This window comes from Falco biarmicus, chromosome 5 (genome assembly GCF_023638135.1).
Source record: "Falco biarmicus isolate bFalBia1 chromosome 5, bFalBia1.pri, whole genome shotgun sequence".
In the NCBI taxonomy this organism is placed as follows: Eukaryota; Metazoa; Chordata; class Aves; order Falconiformes; family Falconidae; genus Falco; species Falco biarmicus.
The window spans coordinates 69,192,531-69,213,943 of record NC_079292.1 but is presented as its reverse complement, the minus strand read 5'-3'; the positions used below and the strand labels follow the sequence as shown (position 1 = coordinate 69,213,943).

The following is a 21,413-nucleotide window of genomic DNA, read 5'->3' as shown; positions in this document are numbered from 1 at the left end:
CAGTGTGCTGTAAAGCAGTCTTACACTGAGATGGGGGAGGGTGAGGTAAGGCATTCACTGCCCGACAGGGATTCCTAAAGATGGGCTGAAGGTAAGGCAGGTAAAGGGCATGCAGGAGTCCTGGCAGTTCCTAGGCCAGCAAGAATCAGCTGTCATGCTTTCCTAGGAAATGGCTTTAATTTTCTGCTGATGGACAATCATGGGCTCTCCAAGAAAACTGTTCTTGGGCTCATTTTATCTATACCTAATCACTGTGAATGATCACAAATAGGAAGAACTTTTATTTGCCCCTCTCCCTGCGGAGCTATGCAAAACCAAAGTCAGTCTGGCCAGAAGACTGCGCATGTTCTTAGTGAGATGATCCATCACACTTCCACCTTTTTTTTAATTTCTTCATGTTCAAGCACAGCTGTGACAATCTTGCAAGCTGCAGTACCGGAGCAAATTTTTGATCCAGTTCTGTGCCACCGGATTCACTCACATAACTGGTATAGGAATGTGTCAAAATGCTGTACCATCTTTAGTCTGGTCAAGTGAACATAAAAACCCCCAAACCAATATATCTCAGTCTCCGAACTGAGAAAACTGAAATGATGAAAGAGCTTTGTTTCAGAATGCCAGATGTTGTTTGTACACAGCTCTGAGGAATAACTACACACATTACTGTGTCCTAAGGATGTAGTTTTTGAAACAAGGAACTATGGACACCTGTAAGTGCTAAAGCATCATGGTAACAGGAATGGGCTTCAAAGCACTTGGGTCTCAATTGTGACAGTACCAGCATTTAAGTGGAGGACTAATGACTGCTGGATTACAAATGCCTTTGTAAAGCTGCCAGAACCTCAGGATCATGAACAGCGTTATTTTTAACTGTTCATTCTCATAGCTCCCCAGGTAAGTGGACATTAGCCCCTTTTTTTTTCATCACTAAATAATCCTTCCTGTCTTACAAAGAGTCTTTTAGCTGTCTGAGCTCATTCTCCTGCTGCTCTTTCTAACTTACCACTTGTGAACAGGTTTAGAAAAGGTAAAAGCTAGCAAGGTAACAGATGTTAACAGGGATCCTGTAAATGTAGAAGTGCACCCAGAGATGATAATATTACAGTTTTGTGGTACTTGGAGAAAAATACATTGATGACAAAAATTGATCTTGCAGGTTAAATGCTCCAAGCCTATCATAACTGGCATACCATGAGCTACGCTAAGTTTTACCATCTCATGATAGAAAAAGTACAACAAAATACTGGATAAACCCTAAAACTTTCTCTTTAGATAGCTATCTATCTAGAACTGCAGCGTTGTATGTGACAAAAACAGGCTATATAGCCCCGGAGAGGAAAACTCACTCCACCTCCTAACTTCGGATAGTGCTTAATGGGCTTAGATTAGACTAAGCTCTGGAGAGACATAGATAGCATGACGTTTTCAAAATCAGTGTCATACAGGGTTTTCAGGAGAATTTTGAGAACCTAAAAATAGAAAGTTACCTGATCAGGTAAAGAAAGAATTTACGTGAACCACATGATGTGTGACCACTGCCATGTTACTGTCTTGATGCACACATGGGATTTGTTTTCTCTTTTTAAACTACTGAAAATGCTGTTAATGAAAATTCATGGTACAATGGCAAAATCCTTGAAAAGACATGGCCAGATAAATCTGAACAACTTTGCCTCTTAGTTTTAAGAAGAGAGTTTGGATTTAGGGACTCATCTATTCAGTGGTTAATCAGTCCCAACTCAGACTACCTAAGCTCCAGCTTTTTTTATTTTCCACATTAGTAAGACTACTGCTTTTGATTTTTATAAACCTGATTAGGCTTAAGCTCTGCTTGCAGGCATCAGATAATAAAACAGCTTTAGGGAGAAAAATGCCTTCTGATATAATAAGCAAAACCTCCCTTAGCTCACTAAGTAGCTGTTTGGACAGAAAAATTAATGGTTGCAGTTTTCACAAAAATGTATTTGTCAGACAAAAGAATGGTTCTTTATTGATATTTACTTCCTTTGTAACTTTCTTTATGACTTGCACAATTCCAAAGATTTTAGTACAGACTGCGTGCATATTGCTGGAATGCATTGGAACTAAACATTTATTTATTTTGAATTTCCTTTTACATATAATAAGCTGTCAAGAGGGAATAATAAGGCTTTCCTGCTACAAAATAAACAGCTAAATTAAATTCCTTATGATACAGAAGTCTACAAATATAAATCTGAGTGGTATTTGCCCCCCTCCAAATTACGGATTTTAAATGAAATAACAGTGTCAACACTGGAATGTGAAAAGAAAAAGATGGGCTAAAGCTTGAGTTTAAATTTTCACCTATATTTTGAGAATAGGGGTGAGATTCAACCCTAAATTCTTTCATTGGGTGCTGTTTATACTAAACAACAGAACTGTTAGATCTAAAACAGGCCTTTGTAAAGCCTGTGTGTATGGATACATGGATATACTGGTTTGATTTCTGACCAAGAAATCAAACCTGATTGAAAGGAAATTTACCTTTTGGTAACTTCCATCACATATTAAAAAACCAATATACAACAACAACCTGTGATAAAACATCAATTGCAGAAATGTGCTGAACAACAAGAAGCAACAGTTACTGCAGAAAAAAAAATCAGTAAACACAACAACCAACACAAAACAAGACAGAAATGTTAGCCAGGCTTCTAGTTTAATGTGTTAACAGTAATATAAGAGGAAACAAACCAACAGATTCTACATCTAAGATACAGAGCATTTGATATGTCCCAATTCTCAGACCAGGTGTGTACTACTGCCTTCAAAAAAGGGAAGTCCTCTGCAAGAATGGTATCTGATTGAAAGATTAGGTTCTTGAAGAAAATTTAGAGGGGAGGTTTTGTAATCTGATAATGAAATTGGATTTCTATAGATCTTTCCACTCTTGAGGAAAACAAAATTTAGTACGCCATATGAAAAAAGTGACAAAAATAGAATTTTTATATTTTCTTCTATTTATTTTATTTCATCAGCTATTTTCTGTCAAAAATGCTTCTGATGTAAAGATGTTGAGCAGCTTTAGCATTACTGAAGTTTAAAAAAAGATTTTTTGCAGAGGGCTAGCAGATGTTTTCTGAATTGTGATTGATGTGGCAAGGCAAACCAGGAAAAGATAAAAACTCAAAAAATAAGAGGCATAGCTATTCAGCCAACTCAGGAAAATAGTTGCAACAAAGGGCAAAACACATATGGGATAGGTTATTGTTACATGTGTTAAACAGGAATTGGATCTGCTTCTGGGAAAAAGGGAGATTAAGAAAGATGACTGATCTTCCCTTCTCCCTTGCAGAAAGAAAATTTTGATAAAATAACTTCGATAAAATATAAAGAGACGGGGCAAGTTAGGTGGGCTGTATTTGCCTTTGGTCAATACTTCCCTATGATCACATCAACATATGATTTGTTCCATCAGTGAACATCTTAAGCATAGAAAAGTTTATTAGTTGTTCATACCAGCCAATATTTCTGTGTTCTCAGCTAGCACAGTAATATCAAGCAGATGTAACTCAGAAGGCAGTAGCTGATATTGGAGAAGCTTGATTAAAGAGCAGAGGGAAGGTCTCCAATAGATTTATGTAGCCACTGAAATTTTAAAATATATTTCCTCAGATTTGCCTCCTCTCAGTTCAGTGTGCTTTGGGTTTTTTCTTCCTATAGCACTTGTACAAGAAGCAATATTATTACAAATTCAGATAATCACTGAAAAAAATACTGTATTTGGAGACTAAACAAGACTTAAAATGTACTCACTGGTGGAGAGAACTATCTGACTGGTCCACTGCTCTGTGCTTTGCTGATGTTTTGATATTACTTTGTGAAAATCACAATGACCACAGGCATCTAACAATGCTTTTGGAAGGCCGGTACAAACAGAGTCAATTCAAATGATACTAGAGTCATGGAGCATGCCTTGTGTCCTGAGGAAAACACTCTTCTGTGAACTTTCTGTTGTCCCACTTCTGAAACAAATGCTACTTGGTGTGTTAGTCACCTCTTCAAGAGAGGATGAGAAAGCTTCAGGCATGTTAAAAAGTCCCAACAGTTCAGTAACAAATTAATAGATGTACATTCACTTTAGAGAAAATGAACAAAGGAGTTCAAATCATTCCTTACCAGAACTTAATTTAATAAGCAATGCAAAATTTAGCCAATTTGAACCAAAGTATGAAATAACATTTGATGTAAGTTTGGGACTACATAAGATACAGTAGAGATGTCATCTGGGAGAGAACACAAGAAGAAAACAGACTAGATCATATCCTTACTATTTTGATCTGGAACAGCAATATCTTCCCTCGCCTGTCATGGAGGCAGCAACAAATGAGGCAATTACAAATGAGCAACTGGGAACCCAACACACTCCTGCTGATACCAGTTAGCTACAATCTGTATGTATACTTCTGTTCCTTTATGGTCCAGACAAAAGCATTTCTAAACAACTCAAACTGTTCTTAGGAGACAGCAGATGGCATTCCTAGATTTTCAGCTGCTTTAGGACAAGCATCTTAATGGCATGGGCTCTCTCTCAGAGCCATGCCCTACGTGCATTCTGAATGAGAACTCTGGGCATTACATGAAGAATAAAAAAAGGTGCTAGAAAGCCTGATCCATCCAGAGCTCTTCTGAAAAACCTCTTCACTAAGCCAAGCCAGGATTTTTTTACTATCTCCATGTCTGCTCTTTGATGTCAGCGTGGGTTTTATTTCCTTCATTTGGAAGGGGCTGCCTACACCCTGATGTGGTCTCACATTACGGTATTGGGATTTTTTGTTTTGTTCTGTTGTGAAGACATGTTGAATAATCATGCCAGCACTCACAGTAATTGGTAGGATAAAAGCTGACACAGTTATTGGGTACATTTGTAGTTAGTGCTATTTTTAAAAGAGCTACATAGCCAAGATCAAACAACAAATATTTCCCTGTTTTCATTGGCATTCCTTAAATATGAGAGAAATCTTTATTACAAGATGTCTGTGCCTCAGAGTATTCTTCTTTACTAAGAAAATCCCTCTTTTGCTATACTCTTCTGCCATAATTTACATCATTCTGCAGGTTATACCACTTAAGGAAACATGCTTTTGCTCCTGATTGTGCAAGCCCTTCTCACATGAATGATCTTTACCTATGGGAGATACTACGCAGGAGTCAGTTTACTCCCTTGAGTAATGGTGACCTAAGTAAATAAAGGACTTGCAAGCATGTGTAGAGTTTTAAGTTAACTATGAAGAAATAAGCTTAATGAGGACATTTGGTTCAGACTGTTCTCTCCTTTTTTCTCCACTCCCTTCCCATTTGTAAGGAAAGCAAAACAAATTGGCCACTTGAGATTAAAAACAGCTAGGCAATGACATGGGAAAGGTGGTGCAACTTGTCCTCAACGGTGCTGTATGTGCTGGAGAGATGGTACAGATGGTCAAGAAGTCTTGTTCAAGAATGAAGGAGAACATAAGAAAACTGCTTGAGAGCACATTTCCTACGGCTTTTAGAGCCCAAAAGAAAAGAAAGAAACTGGACTTGGCAAAAGCTGGCATTATTAAATGCAACAAAACAAAGTTTAAGGCAGAATTAAGATTTGGAAGCTAAATTTTGCCCATATATATTTGCAGCCATTCCTTCTGTTGTCAACGACCTTTATCACATGGGTTTGGTGACAGCAAACTGCCAAGTGTATTGTCTCCACCAGCTTACTCTTTTGTACCTGCACATAAATCTTACACATTTTGGAAGCCTTGATGAGGCCACTTCTCCTATCTCCTCACACTGAAGGCAAGTCAAAATTCTCCACTGGTGTGCTGTTTATGCCATAACCTCACACGCATCAGGAGGGTAAATTTAAGCCCCTAGCTCCACCAGTGACAGTGTTTAAAAAGCGAACCATGTGCAAAACAGATGACTGTCAACTATACTTTGCCAGAAGCATACACATTTTGAAAAACTATTGTCTTTCTGACTTCCAGTTAGTATTTGCTTAAAACTTAAGACTTAACATGTGCTATTCAACATATAGAAGCAGGTAATGGCTCACATTTTTTTACCACTTTCCAAATTCTCAAATAAAATGTGGTTTTGGATTTCTTGAATTCTTTGTGTTTATTACCTCAATTGCATTACTTCCTCACTATATAAAATGGTGTTCATTTTCTTGGTCTGTGCAGAAAACAATGAGAAATTCCAGTTGTAAATTTTGGTTGTGCACTACAAAAAAATTTAAAAATCCTAAACACAAGCCAAATAACTGCATTGGGTGTGTTTATTTCAATGGCTGCAAAACAGAATCATTGCAATAGATTGAGCGGTATTGTCTCAGTGGCTGGGAAGGGCATTGCATGCCCAAGCAGAAGAGCAATCACAGGCCAAGACAGTCAGGTGCTGGGGATGGAGTAAGGCAAGCATCACTGCTGCACACTGAGATACAGAAAGAACTAACATACACAGTTGCTCTAGATCCCATCCTCACCCTCCAGCAAAGTGGTTTGGCACACCCAAGTTGACATGATGCTATAAATGAGAATAGTGAATCTCCCCTGGGAGAAGGCATTTGAGGGTAGTTAAAAATCACATTTCATTCTCCCTGCTTTATACAGTACAGGCAGAATGTAAGGTTTCAGGAGCAGTGTGCCTGTAGCAACAACTGGGCTCTCTGTGTGGTGCTTAATCCTCATTTACTGGCCTAACCTACTCCAAACATCTGGTAGAGTGGCTCTGAGGATGCCTCAATTACACCTGAGTTCAGTTTGGCCTCTAGAAAAATTCAGCTTTAGAAGTATTATACAAGAGAGAAAATGCTATGTCTGCTGCCCCCCGGTTAGGTATGCTACCTCCAAATTGGGTGTCATTGAAGACTAAGTCTTCATTATAGTACCAGTTTCTATCTCACAACACTAAAAGGCCTTCTGATAGGCAGCAAGCATCAAATCCCCACTTTTCATAAATCATTCAAGAGCAAATGCAGAGTCCTGGAATCAAACATGAGATAGAGGGCTGATCTGCTTATAAGTCTTACATTAGGAGGATTACCATGGTCTGACATGTGCCTGCTGTCTTAAACTCTGTAAGCTACTCTATATTCTGCTATAAATGTCCCCCCATATTTTTCTTTCTGGGGGGAAACTCTGCATTATGAGATCATACAGAGTTTCCCTATGATCTGAAATTATTAGATTAGATCATATTTAGTGAAAAAATGGGATAACTGAAAAAAATATTGCCAGTCTTAGAGTCAAGAACAATCTTCACTGGAAAATGTAGACTATAGCCTAAACACCTTGTAAGGATTTGAAAGCCTTTTTCTCTTTCTTCTCCCAGAAACCTTACTGTAACTTAGTATGTACAACATACTTAGGCAGTGTCCCACACAGACAAAATCTAGACAGAAAAAACATCCAGTCCTATCACCCCTGGGATTTCCTTGCTTCACCTACCTGCAACAATATGACAAATTAACAGCAAACCCAAATGGACGACTTTGCCAATCCAGCATCTTTCAAATGGGCAAAAACTTCCTTGTGCATTACTCTTCTCATAGAGCCCTCAGTGGCTTTTTTACTTCTCATCTTCATTGCTGACTGTGGTGAATATGCCGTCATGTATACACACCTGAATGGCTCAGATCTATCAGGACATTGCAAGTTAAGACAGGATACTTTCCTACATACTAACAATCTGATTAATGCCAGAGAGTTTGGGAAAAGGATGGAACAAGACTGTGACGATGAGAAAACACTGCAAAGAATATGGGGTAGAGACCATTGCTGGGACTGAGAAAGCATTGTAAGTTTTACTAGAGAAGAGTGTTTCAGGGCAAACATGGACTAATTGTAACAAGACAGTCCAAAATCTAAAAATGTCTAAATTTTTCCTTAACCTTGTCTGAAGGTGCCCAATTTTCACATGAACTCAGAGCAATCACAGACCTCAAGAGTAGCATCATTCTGAAAAATTAGTTGATCTAGTAAGTTATTTAAATACATGTAAAGGTAGTCATCTCTAGACATTCATGGATGAAAATTCTGATCTTATTTCATTTCAAATAAAAAAGATATACTCAGCCAGTTACACACCTTTGTTTCACTGATAGACATTGCACTGTCATGAGGAGGATCTGGCTTAGGTTCTTTTGCTCATACCCTCCATTTCCCAGTTGCGTGACTATTGCATCTCCAGTACACCATGTAAGAACTGGTGCTAGAGATGTACCTACACTACCTTTGTGTAGAAGAATGAAGATGGGTTAATTAGTATTGATAATATACAGCTGTGGGTTGGCTTCAGGGGCAGCAGGTTGGTTGATGTAGGTAAGGTGCAGCTGTGGCTGGTTCTGTTAAGATGTTGGGCAGCCAATGAAGGGAAAGCAGCCGAGGAAGAAGCAAGAGAAGAAAGAACACACATCCTGGATGAGGTGACATGAGAAGGCAGCAGAGGGACTGGCATGAAGAGTATGCTGGTATGAGATGGTAAAAGACCTTGTTGTAGCTTGATAGTTTGGAGAGTGCTGCGACACTTTTGAGTAACTCTCTCCTGCTAGGAGACTCCAGTGAAGCTCAAAGACATCACAGGCTTAGCTTTTTGTGGTTCTTTTTGAAAAGTTTTTGTTCTAGTAGAATAGTCAGGTGTCCTCTCTAGCTTGGTCTTCTGCCCATATAACTCTGGTTGATCAGCAGAGATCTCATTGAAAATACAAGTATGGAACACAACATCTACTCAAATTATATGGCTTTCAAGTTATCTAGAAGAACTTATAAATTGTTTGGCAAATATCAGATAGGCAATAACTAGTGGCAACACCACAGTTACGTGAAGACAAAATACAACATAAAGAGGATGAACAACATGTATGAGGTGGTATAATTGAGCAGCATGAATAAAGGTGATATAAATGGAATTTAATAAGTTAAATGGGCATGAGTTAGCATGTGTAGGAGTAACTGATTGCCCTTTCCAATAGTCAGGAGTGATTTTCTTTTTTAATTGGATGATGCTTCTTCATTACCAAATTGGATGCTTCTTTTTGCCCTCCTCAAGCACAAAATGTTTAAAACAAGTCTTTAAAATATGTAATAATGTAAAATGGAGATAGAAGAGTAATCAACAGAGAAGGCTTAACACAAAAGGGCTGCCTTGATTCTGTCCCTAGAAAACTTTGCAATGCTTTATACTCCTGCCAAAGAGATACTGGGTAACAGTTTCCAAGACACTGAAGTGATTAAGTTTTGGTGTAAATGCTGATTTTGCACTTGTCTACTTATGTCCATCAAGGGAACTTTTTTCCTTCTCTCTCCTTTCTCAGACAATATATTGATCTTAATGCCATATTAAGACGGGTGCTCTACTTACAGGTGAAGTTTTGGGTTTTTTTACAAGACTGCATTGGTACACCAGCAGTAAAGTTTTTTCAGCAACTGAAATAAAGTATGCGCTACAAGACTTACATTAGTATGACAGTAACAGAATAGTTGAAGCGTTAAGTCTGGCCTGTGTATCAATGATATAAAGTGCTTATGTCTAATTTTCAAAGGTAACTTACCACCGTGAAACCTAAATCATCCATGTGCTTTTGAAAATATTCCCCGTTAATTTACAAGTTAATGCCATGCTAAACAGACTGGGAGCAGACAATTTTTCCAGAAGCAATATGACTTTAAAAAGTATTAGAAATAATAATTTAAAAAAGAATTTGCTTAATTATCCATATTAAATTTTATTTTGTTCACAAAGCAACTGTCAGCACTGGGATGAGAGCTGTGAGAAGTATCTACAATCTACTGCTCTGCCATATACCTCAAAGTCACAACAAAAACTACTCACTCCAAAAAACGTTTTCAAGAAAGCAACTCAAACTATGTTTTTTAAAAAAGAACCCAAAACCAAACCCACAACCACCCAATCAATCCCTATTGCACTTCTTGAAAATGTGTAAATACTTAACACCAATTTTTGAAGGTGTAATGGTAACCCAAAGACATTGAATTCAGTGCCTACAATTGTTTTTGTGGCATGAGTAGAAGATGTCTGTCTCATCTTTTAAACAAAATGTCTATGTCCTTCCTTATGACAAGTGGTCTTGTAAATGTCCATATAACTGCAAAGAATAAAAGTATCATCTGTTCTCTTAAAGATTATGAAATATTTATGTGCCTATGACAGTCACCCAAATGTAGTCTTCAGGCTTTTTTGAACTCGTGACCTCAAACCCTTTTGATTTTAGGAGGCACTAAAGTAATTTGGGGCTTGGGACAGTTCAATCCTAACAAAGATTGTCAAAGGCACCCTTGCTCATCTGCCTGTTGGTGAATCAACTTTGCTTGCAGATGAACCACTTCCTGTGCTGAACAGCCCCTTTGCTGAGATGTTTTCTGGCAAAAGATACCCAAGTCCCAGGACCTAAGGCACTTAGAGAAAAGGGAGGGATTCTCACATATGAGGCTCATATCCTCCATTTGACCATCTGAAGCTTTCAGATACCTGTGTTGACCCTGATCTACCTATCACTGGCAGCCAATATGAAACATACAGAATTAGAAGCCACTTATGAAAGTGTTAAACCTTGAACTTTTGCTTCAGTCTCTCTATCTGCAAAATAAAAACACTAGTAGTTTACTTTACAGGGCATTTCATATGTTCTTTCCTTACTTCTAATCATACTTATGTGGAAACTATATATTCTGAAAGTGATCTTTAAATGCCCAAAGCTGATTACAAAAGATATCCTTTTTAAATTAGATTATTTCCTATGGATTAAGCCAAAGAGAAACAAAATCCACCCAAACTCCTTTTGACATCATAAAAAATTATTCCATGCTGCAAGCCAATGTCTCCACCTCAGACAACCTATTTCCTAACCCCATCCTGATGAATTTAAGATTTGCATGCAAAAATTCACCACGTGCTTCATAAATTTAGTTTGTAAGATTCATTGTGCTTTATACTTTTTTTTCCAAATAGTGGTGGTTAGATCTGGACCTCAAGCCAAGCAGCAGATGTTGGGATTTCCATGCAGAAGGTGGCTGCCAATGATCCAGAGGATCCCCTCTTACTAATGAGATGCTGCTTCCATACACTTACAGAGTCTGTTAAGTGAGAAGAAATTACAGTGCATGTTACATTCATGTAATTTTAGGACAAATCTGTGCAGGTTGCCTCCTCACAGTGGAAAAGTCTACAACATTTTGGAAGGTGAAGGAAGCAAAAGGCAATTCTTTAAGGATGGCAAAACACAGCAAGTGCAATGTTGGTAACTCACTCACTCTTGTTTATCATGTCTTGGGGACAGAACTTGAATGGGACCCAGAGCTTTGACTTCTAAACCTCTGCACTGACTTATCATGTAATAATGTAATCCTATCATGTACTATTTATGGTTGTCTGAGGCAATCTTATCTAAAAGGCCCCATGAGAAAAGTTATGCCCTAACACATAGGGATGTGATAAGTTCTACCTATGCTAATCAATAGGCACTTGTGCATTTAAAAAATGCCCAGTGAAGATTGAGGCTGTATTAGCTACAGACCTCAGTAGGATTTCCAAAAGCCATGCAAGCCCCAAAGAAGGCTGTTTCAATAAGTATGTCCCTAGTCAGAGCCATAAAGACATAACAGAGAATGTCTGTGAGGTCAAGTTGATGGTTTGCTTGCTTCACTCTGCACTGGCATTTCACTGTCTAGATTAAATATTTGTTAGCATGCACCAGGCTCCTTAGCTCTGTTCTGATGCAAATTAAATACTTCTCTTGATGAGAAAACCCACAAATGGACTATTAGATAGTCTACACTGGGACCAAGATCATATACACACGTGGATATGAAGTGTCAGATTTGGCTCCCTCAGCTTCGTCTAGCCTTCTAAGAGCACTAGAGCCAAGAGACTTGAACAGTAGTAACAAACCTCCTTTGTCTTGGGAAACACATGTTGTTCTCCAAAACAGCAAGAACTATAAGCACAGTTAAGCTCAGCCTATGTCAGAGCAACTCTCAGCATAATCAGCATCTTACCAAGAACATTCCAGTTCACAGATGTTTAAATTTCCGTACCTTACCCTTACCATACAGTGGGTACCAAACTAGAAAGTGCCAAAAGACTCATCAGAGAAGGACTAGGAAAGAACAACAAAACCTTAAGGAATTAAGTGGATGACAGTGCAGACTGAAGACCACAGACAGAATACACTTCATGAGATAAATCTGGCCAAAAGCAGAGTTGCATGGACTGAATGAAGGTATTGCACGGTACACTATTGCCTGCATGAAACAACCCACTGCAGTAATCCCCGATAGAGGTGGCATGAACAGTGGATGTTAGTTCTGAATCAGAGGGGAAGGTCTTTAGCTGGCTAATAGACAGTGTTTACTTTTCAATATTTCCTCTTGCCCACTGATGCTCAAAGTAACCCCAAGATGTGCACAAGCTGAGGCCTTGCAGACAGCTTACCAAGCATGGCTCTTTGTGAGATCAAATAGTAGTGCTGTCAATTGCCTCAGTATTTTTTGCTTTTGTCTGTGCTTAAGCTCCTCCCACAGAGATTCTCACCTATCATTTAAAAAGTTCCTACCCTTCAAGGCTGTGGAGAAAAGCCTGCATACATAGCTATGATATAACCTAGTGGGTCAGAAAACAAACCAAAGGAAAAGAACCTCACACCTTTTTCCTAACAAATAAATCATGGTTTTTAGGCCGATCTCACCAAGTTTATGGTAAGTTGACTCAAGGTTTTTGAATGACTAAAGTTAGAAGTACTTTAAGATATCAAACCAGCAAGCTCGCCAAATAGAATTAAACAAAGCTCACTCCACAGCTATTCTGGAGAAGATTAACTCCTTTCCTGCTAACTAGATCTCTCATTGCTATAAATACGGAAAGCAATGACAACTTTCAACTAACCCTCTCTCCAAAAGGCCAATAGGTCCCATCTATAACAAACTCTCAAGCCAAATGATATAAACCTCCCATACTGTGATGTCCATATTCCACCTCCACAACAGAATCAGTAGACTTCCAGTTACTCATACCTTCATTGTAAATAAGGAAGTGCATGTTAGACTATCAGAAGTTGCTTGAGGATTTTCTCAGAGGCATTACAAATAATTTAAGCAAGTAAGGCTAACAGACAACATGACTGTGCCATTGCCTTATGTCCTGTTGGTTCTAAATTGTTCACAGCACTCTTGATCAGAACGTCACATGCAAAGAAGACAATGCAATTTTAATGAAAATGCTCCTCTCCCTCCAAAATCAACACAAATGACCATACAGCATTTCCATCAAGGTCAAATATTTATAATACCAACAATGCATTGTGAATTCAAAAATTTTAAAGGATCTTTTGCTTGAAATCATGACAACCTTGGATCTCCCACTTTCATTGTTTACAATGGCTGCACAATCAGATTGACATACCATAAATCTTCCTTCCCTCTTCAGTTCTGGTTTGGTCATCCTTTGATTAACATCACATTTACCACAAACACATTCATTTGAAAAAAGGCCTCCCACACACACCAAAAATAATCTTCACCACACTCCATCTTCAAAATTGTTACATAAATTACTCATGTCCCATGCCACACCACAGACATACACAAAAGAAAACCAATGATGTTACTTACTAGGAACTCCAGACACCAGCCGTAATGGACGTAATACTCTGAAAGCCCGCAGTGCTTTAACATCAAATCCGGCACCTTTTCCTCCTATTGAATTCCCCCCATCTGCTTTGGTTGCTTGTTCTAAAATTGCACTAAAAAGCCTGCAAAAAGAAAGAGGAAACAATCTGTAGGCAGACAGCAAGGCTTGGGCTAAACAGGAACAGAGATCATCATCATCATATCACCCAAACTATCTCACAGACCTGCAAAGAGTGTCACACATCTCAGTCGACATTCACGTATGGTGGAGGAGAGACAGACTCTTCCCATATGCAATAACCTAATGGTGATGTCTATACCATTTGCAAAACACTTGTTTCTGGAGCAGACATAAACAAGACATGCTCCTCCTTCAGCCTAATGGCTCCTTGCAGGCAGCTACAGACTACCACAGTGACCAGCCTGCCTGGCAGCATGTGGAGCTGTGCTCCCTGTCCTGTGTGCTGGGGCATACTGGATGCTTCAAAATGGCCATTCTGGCAATACTTTGTGCCAAATTTAAAGGGTCATCAATAGCAGAGCATGTGGATCAGATTTTGAAGGCAGCCTCCAGGCTTTACCAGTCTGAACATATTCAGTAGGGGATAAACATAAAGGCAAGAAATCACAAATTTTAGGTTTTGCTCTTTCTGCTTCCAATACTTTGCTTGTTTCATTAACCAATAATCCACCTTGGGAAAAAAATTAACATTCATAATTAATCCAATCATTAATTAGCTGTCACTCATTTTACAAGGAATTAAGATGCACCGAGGTCACTGCAGGTAGAACTTGGTGTAAAACTCAGGGATCCTTCAAGGTGCAAACTTTTAGATGAGGGAGTATCCTCAGATTATGCGCTTGTATATCCATTTGTAAATCCTGTGATGCATTGGCTAGAGAAAGTGCAAAACTGTAGGAGTCTTATTATCAGAATATTTTATTATACTAGTCTTAATGTTTTATCTTGGCTAGTAGGAGTAGCTGCTTTAAGGAGATGTCTCAGAAAGCGTTTGAAAAGGCAGAGCAAGGCAGAAAAGACAACTCTCTTCTGTGAAAGAGCTGAAGGCTCACCCTATGTGTTAATAAGAACTTGATTTAATAAATTAGCTTTCAGGAAGCTCCTTCCTTTTTTCTGTTAAAACATTAGTACCTTTGGGGGAGGATGGATTCCTTGTGAATTTTCTAATAACATTGCTTTCAGCCTTGAAGTCATCAGCTTGAACCCAGCCAAATTCAGTAGAGGTTAAAAGCTGTTCCAGCCTAAATGTATGTTTGGCACTCTGTAGAAAATGCTTGCCTGGGAGTGGCAGAGACCCCTTGGTCTGTAGCATGCCATGGAGGCACCAGAGGTAACTTTAAAGAAGCTGCCTAGGATGGCAGAAACAGCCTAGTTGGCGTGGCCTGGATTCAGCCTGGCTAGTTTCTTTCTCAGACTTCACAGTCTGCAGTGCCTCTGTCAGGATCTCATCTATACGCCCTGACTGGCATATTCCACAGAGAGCCCCCAAACTGCATATCAAGCACAGCCTGAGCTGCCTGGTTGCTTTACAATGAGCTCCAATGCCTGCAGTCTGCAGTTAAAGCTTACTGATAGGGCCACAAACATAGGGAGCTTGCCCTGAATAGAAACAGGAGGATTCACTTACTGAAGCATCTAAACCAACACATTTCCCCAGCACTACAGCCACACAAAATCGTGGATTAAGGGAGTACAAATGCGAAATCAATTTCTTAAGCAGGTTGTTTGTTGTTTTTTTTTTTTTTTAAATTCATATAAAGAGTCTTATAAAACTTGTCAGCTGTGACTGAGGAACTCCTAACTGGATCTATTCAAAGCCTCAACTTCAAGCACTGCAGAAAGATTTAACAACTAGGTAACAAGCGTGGGAAAAACTGCGTGTGGGGAGGTTGGATGCTGAGTTTGTAGGTGTTGCAGACTGAGAAGCAGGATGCAGAGAAGACAAAAACAGAGCCTATGAGAAATACTGCCGTTGGCTACAGATCTCACAGAGTGAAATAAACAAGGGCTGATGCAAAGAACATGAATTATTGGAATGTATGTATTTCTTGAGCTGTGTACACAAATTATACAGTTGCAATTTTCTGCTGGTCTTCATAATAGAAACACTGTAGGTCAAATTTGTCCTAATGTACTTTCAGTAAACTAATGATTAAGCTCTAGAAATGTGCTCTATTTCTTACCCAAACATTTCTATCTTCCTAGTCAACAGAATTCCCATACTAGATGATGAGTGACATACCTATGCAACAGTCCCAGTCTCCTGGAACCCTCTGGAGAAAAAATAATTCACTGCGAAAGGTTTCTTATGCTGTTTTTCAGCTCTCTCACAATGCTGAAGACGAGACATCTCAAGGAACTCTGAGTCAGTAACTGTGCAAAACTGAGGGTCCATTCTTGTGGTCCCCATTATCACTGGCCCTGTGTTTTACCAAACAGCAATTCTTGCCAGCTGGCACTAAGAGCGCTTCTCCTGTCACCCATGCAATGAGCAAACCATTGGCTACTCTAGAATTCTGCACTCTGAGACAAGGTACACTACTAAATTAATTCAGGAGGAGCAGAAACGCAATCAGTAGGACAGCTCACTCCACTGGAGCTAGCACCTGCCTTCCCAGTCTGATGCAGCTCCACCATAGGCCAGCTGGCCCTGTTGGTGTGCTTGAGCATTGACTTCTAAACACACTGCCTTGAGGTATCCACAGTCATCTGCCTGCTGTACTTCAGGAATAATTTGCAGTAATTCCTGCTACTCCTAATTTAAAAACCTAAATTTAAATCTGAATTGTATTACTCCTTCTAATCCTGCTTTAACACATTTACTCCATGTGTAATATCTCCCCCTGTACTAATCCTTCTTTCTATCAATGCTATACAACTTTTTATTTCTCTATTTATTTCACTCTCTTTCCCTTTTGTACGGGGGTCTAGACTGTGCCCAATCTGGCCTGAATCTCTGCTCCACTCTTCAAATTTATAGTACATCTTGCCAATCCTACTTCGTTGTCCCTATTGCCTCCTGAGTCAGGGCACAGGCAGACATCTATGACTCAGAGGCTACAAGTACCATATGCTTTTTTGGCTGTAACTCATTATTGACCTGGAGAGGTGGGCAGGGGGGAAGGGGGGGAAGCCTGTTCAGAAATATCGCCAATGATAAGACACAGAAGAAAGGTAAAGGCTTCTGATGGACCGTTCTATTATCCTCTACTAAGGAAAAGCCCACAACCTATATAAAATTTGTAGCTTCTTCTATAGACTCTTTCTAGGTTTTCAGCTTATTGTTTTCCAACTGTAAAAGATCTAGGTGGATGTTAAGCTACTGACATAAAACAGTAGAAGCCGGAGTCCTTCTACCCTATATTTACATGGGAAAAATCTGCTCTTCAATGAAAACCTCTGGGAAAAGATTACAGTAGGTATGGTGGAGTGGTTCGTTCCTTGTCTTCTTAGTAGGCGATTCAGCTGAAATGCATGCTCCAAGCATGGTAGAAGAGAATGCTGTGCTAACAGAGAAATCAAAGTTTGGATGGTATAAAAATGCAAGAGGGCTAACCTCTAGGGGCACTAAAAATTTCACCACTTTTTTTTTTTTTTTAAATACAGAAATCAATCTTACTTCCTTCCAGCTAGCTATCTGCCAGTCTAAATTCATGCCCTATTTTCATTTGGAAATAGTACTTTCCATGGATGAAGCACAATTAACAGCATCTCAATTTCTGAATTTCACTTGTGATATGACTACACCTAAACTAAATTTATCTGACAGACATGAATGATAAAGCAGAAAACAAATCTTTGGCTCATATGGACCTGTATGGATGGATGGATGGATGGATGGATGGACACCCTCCACCTGTCACAGCACTCTCCAAACTACCAGCTACAACAAGGTCTTTTACCATCTCATACCAGCATACTCTTCATACCAGTCTCTCTGCTGACTTCACCTCATCCAGGATGTATGTTCTCTCTCTTCTCCCTACTTCTTCCTCGGCTGCTCTCTCTTCATTGGCTCTCAACCACTTAACTTAACCAGCCACACCTGCATCTTATCTACATCGCCAACCCACAGTTGTATATTATCAATGTTAATTAACCCAGCTTCATTCCACTACATCCACCTTTTTTTTTTTTTTTTTAACATTTACTTGTGAAGTATGATGCTAGCTTCACTGTTTTTCTTTCTTATATTTTACTGTTTCCCTTTTGACATCTGAAATCTGAAAAAGGTTTTTGCTTTGCTAGATGACCCCAACAGCAGCATGATAAGGCTGTAACAGGCTGTAACCTGCTCTACAGCTCTTCATCTCTTCCTCTGTGGGGAGGCCACACTGATTTTTATCTCACAAGAAAAGAACTTGCCAAGGGCTTCCAGAATATAAAGAGAAAACAGAGGGCTTGGTATTTCTAAGACCAAATCTCAGCAGAAAAACGTAGCTGGAAGAATCCTCATAGGTATAAAGAAATAGTAAAATACAATGATCGTTTTTTTGCAGTGTTTTACAGTTCACCTGGATTTGTGAGTGTGAAAGTGTTTGGGTCTGCTCTTTAGAAACTCCCCACAGGTCTTCAGAGAGACATACACTGTGACCACATCTTCCAGTCCGCTCTGAATTTCAGATCCTTTCCAAATACCTTCACTGCCTACCTTCCCAAGTAAGACTGCCTTTGGCAGAAGCTATGGGCCCTTGGAGGATGACTGTGCTTGGCAGAAAAACCACAGCACTGCCAGGAAAGACAGATATTCTCCTACCACAACATTGTCAAGTTAGTCTTCTCTCAAGAGAAATTTCCTCCAACAGCCTAATATTAAAGGATATCACTGTTATATCTGAAAGTTTTAATGTTTTCCAAAAAAGGAACAGTAAAATTGAAGAAAACAAGAAACAATTTGACTAATCATTAGAGTCTGTGGGTTGTGCCTCGTTAGGCAGCTTAGGGGTATGATCTCTACTCTTAACTAATAATGTTCTTATTCACAGAGCCTCTGATTGATACCCTCACACAGACATTTTTCTTCAAAGCAGCATTTAATGGTGCTGCTATAGAAGGGTCATAGGCTATTTAAAGATAAGCTAGAATCAAGCTTTAAAAGACTTAGCTGATGAATAAGCAGATCTCCCACACTGCAAGAACGATAAGCTGTTACAAGCTGACAGGTCTAAAGTCCATCCTTTCCCCAGAAAATGTAACAGTTGTGTTCGGTGCTACCCTCTGCTGCTGCTGTGTATTCCTGTGGCCTTGTTAGAGCCACTAAAATCCCTTCAGACACCAGAGAACCTATCTTCAGAAGGTAGCGGAAAGTATACAGGCACATTGTTATAAAAATTTTTTATAGAAACTGAGGCTCCCCTCCAGACTTTATGCTTGATTGTACACACGTCCATTTTCCTCTTACTCTATTGACTTGTACATTTTAACAAAAAGGTAGCCAACTGTGCTGTATTATCTCTTCAAGATATATGTGGTAAGCAATGTATACTAGGTGGATTTTGAGACAAATGGAAGATTAAAACCTGTCTTCTTTATGCTCCTTTGACTTCCAACAGTACAGGAGAAGTACTTCCCACCTAGCCTTTCTATTTTTTTTGTAGCAAGGACAATTGTTGTTGGAAATGAAGATGATTCCTAAGGCACAACAAGCACAAATGGCAATTACCACAGTCGTTTTGGGACTTGATGCTTCCAGTATGAGTCCCACACTATCCTTTGCCCCACATACTAAATAAATCCCTCTGCCCAGTGCTACAGCTGTGTCCAAACCACTCAGCTTTCTCCAATAGCTCCATCAATAGGCAGAAAAACATACCTCAAGGAAATGTTGTTACCAGCACTTGTTTCTTTATCCTCTCTCTCTCTTTAAAATTTATTTTAAACCTTTTCCATGGGACTTCCCCCCTGACAAAATATTCAAATACACTGAAATTTAAACATAATGTCATTGAGGGATTTCAGATAGCCCCTAGGAAAAGAGGACAGGGCAGAAGAGGAACAGATGGTATCACCATGTAGATTTTGCAGAGGGGATGTGGAAAGAAAAAGCAGTGCACCAGCCTAGGCTGTGGCACTGTGCGAGTGATTTTAAACAGATAAACATCAAAGAAACCCATCTGGCCTTGAAGTGAAATCTGTCACTTGAGATTGTTACTATTTAACTGAGACCTTGGGGTTTTGGCCACGTTTATTATTCTCATGTAATCCCTCCCCAGTTACATTTTTTGTTCCCCATCAAGTCACTGAGAGCTGCTGGAGGCATGAGCAGATAGAAGAGCTCAGAGCTCCAGTTTCTGTCATTGGCAATGGAATTAATTTCAGTATGAATATCATCTTGCTGATTAACTGCCCTAGTAGGAAAATTGAAAAGGACTGTACTTAAACTAGATATAAAGCTGCCCTGTGATTTCTGGAGCCTCGTTCTTTTACATTCTAATGGATGAAGAGGAGGTAATGTGTCCTTTCTTTAAAAAGTCTCTTTCTCATAAAAATGAAATGAGAATAACCACATTCACAGGACTTTTTTCTCCAATCTTTCTTCAACTCAAGCAGCAATTCCCAAGTGGGTGAGATATCTGAGGGCATTCAAAGGCAGAACCAGCTACAGAATTGGACACTGATGTCAGTGGAGGGGCTGGGATTTTACAATTTCCAATTACTAATTTGTTGTGGGATCCTCTGGCTGCAGGAACAAAGCAGAAAGATGACTGGGCACTGCCATAAGAAGTGTTACACCCATGCGGAGGCAGAGAGGTCTTGGGACTAAGAATAGGTTCCAGCTTGTCCTCCTTCCCCCTCACTGGGAATTCTCCTTCCACCCACTTTTCCCCATGATGATGGGAAGTGGGAGGGATTGGGTAGCACACTTTACTGACTTAGCTTTCCGGGTCCACCACAAAAATGGTCAAGAAGCTAGATGGACTTTTGTATGGGGCAGAATTTATGAGGAGGCTTTGATGACTGAGAGTGTCCCTTTTGACAGCTTCCCAAGGAGCTGATGCAGGCTTTCCTTGGTAAAGAAGTGAAAAACTGCAAGTTTTTGTGGGCGATGAAACTCTTTGACAATGGAGTGGTAGGAGGATGGGACAAATTACTCAGGTGAAGAAATACTTGTTCTTTTTGTCTTCAGGGGTAGTTTATCCTTCACCTCTTCCCTTCAACAATCACAATACAAACCCCTTGCTTATCTCTTACTCTTAGGTAGAAAATGAAGAAGGAGCTTGACTTTGCTTTTATTCGAATAAATTAAATGCCAAGCTTGAAAAACACAGAGAGGAATAAGGGGATTAGAAAGGTTGCAGCTCAAAGTGGCAATTTGATCTACAATAGTAAAATTAGTCTTTAAAGAGGTTAAAATATTAAAAGGGTCAAAATGAAAAATGTTGAAATCACCAGCAGAAAAGTGCAATCAAACTGAAGACCTTGTATCTGTTTGTATGAAAAAGTATGAAAACCTGGGATTTAAATTTTTCATCCATCTTTGAGAATGAGAAATATCAGTAAATGTTCACAAGATGGCAAGATTTATTTGTCATCCAATCCAATCTTAACTGAAGGATCCCATCTAGATATTCTTTTTTTAATATTCTCACAGATTTACAAACAAAGGGATTTTCTTCCAGTTAAGCACATTCAGGCATTTGACTTTATCCAACAGCCTTGCGCTGCTTCCCCTTTTTATCCCCGTTGTAAAAAAGCAGTTTCATTTCCATGCCTTGCAAACCATTAAAAGCCTCGGAAAAGGCTAAGCA

General features: G+C 39.3%; 1 protein-coding gene across 1 annotated transcript in view; it reads right to left on the bottom strand.

Moving 5' to 3' along the window:
* The window catches only part of CACNA1C (calcium voltage-gated channel subunit alpha1 C), a 486,917-nt gene that overhangs the window by 175,618 nt on the left and 289,886 nt on the right, over positions 1–21,413 (bottom strand). Inside the window, exon 5 of the mRNA XM_056339744.1 lies at positions 13,626–13,765. Coding sequence (XP_056195719.1) covers positions 13,626–13,765 — 140 coding nt within the window. The remainder of the gene's footprint in view (positions 1–13,625; positions 13,766–21,413) is intronic.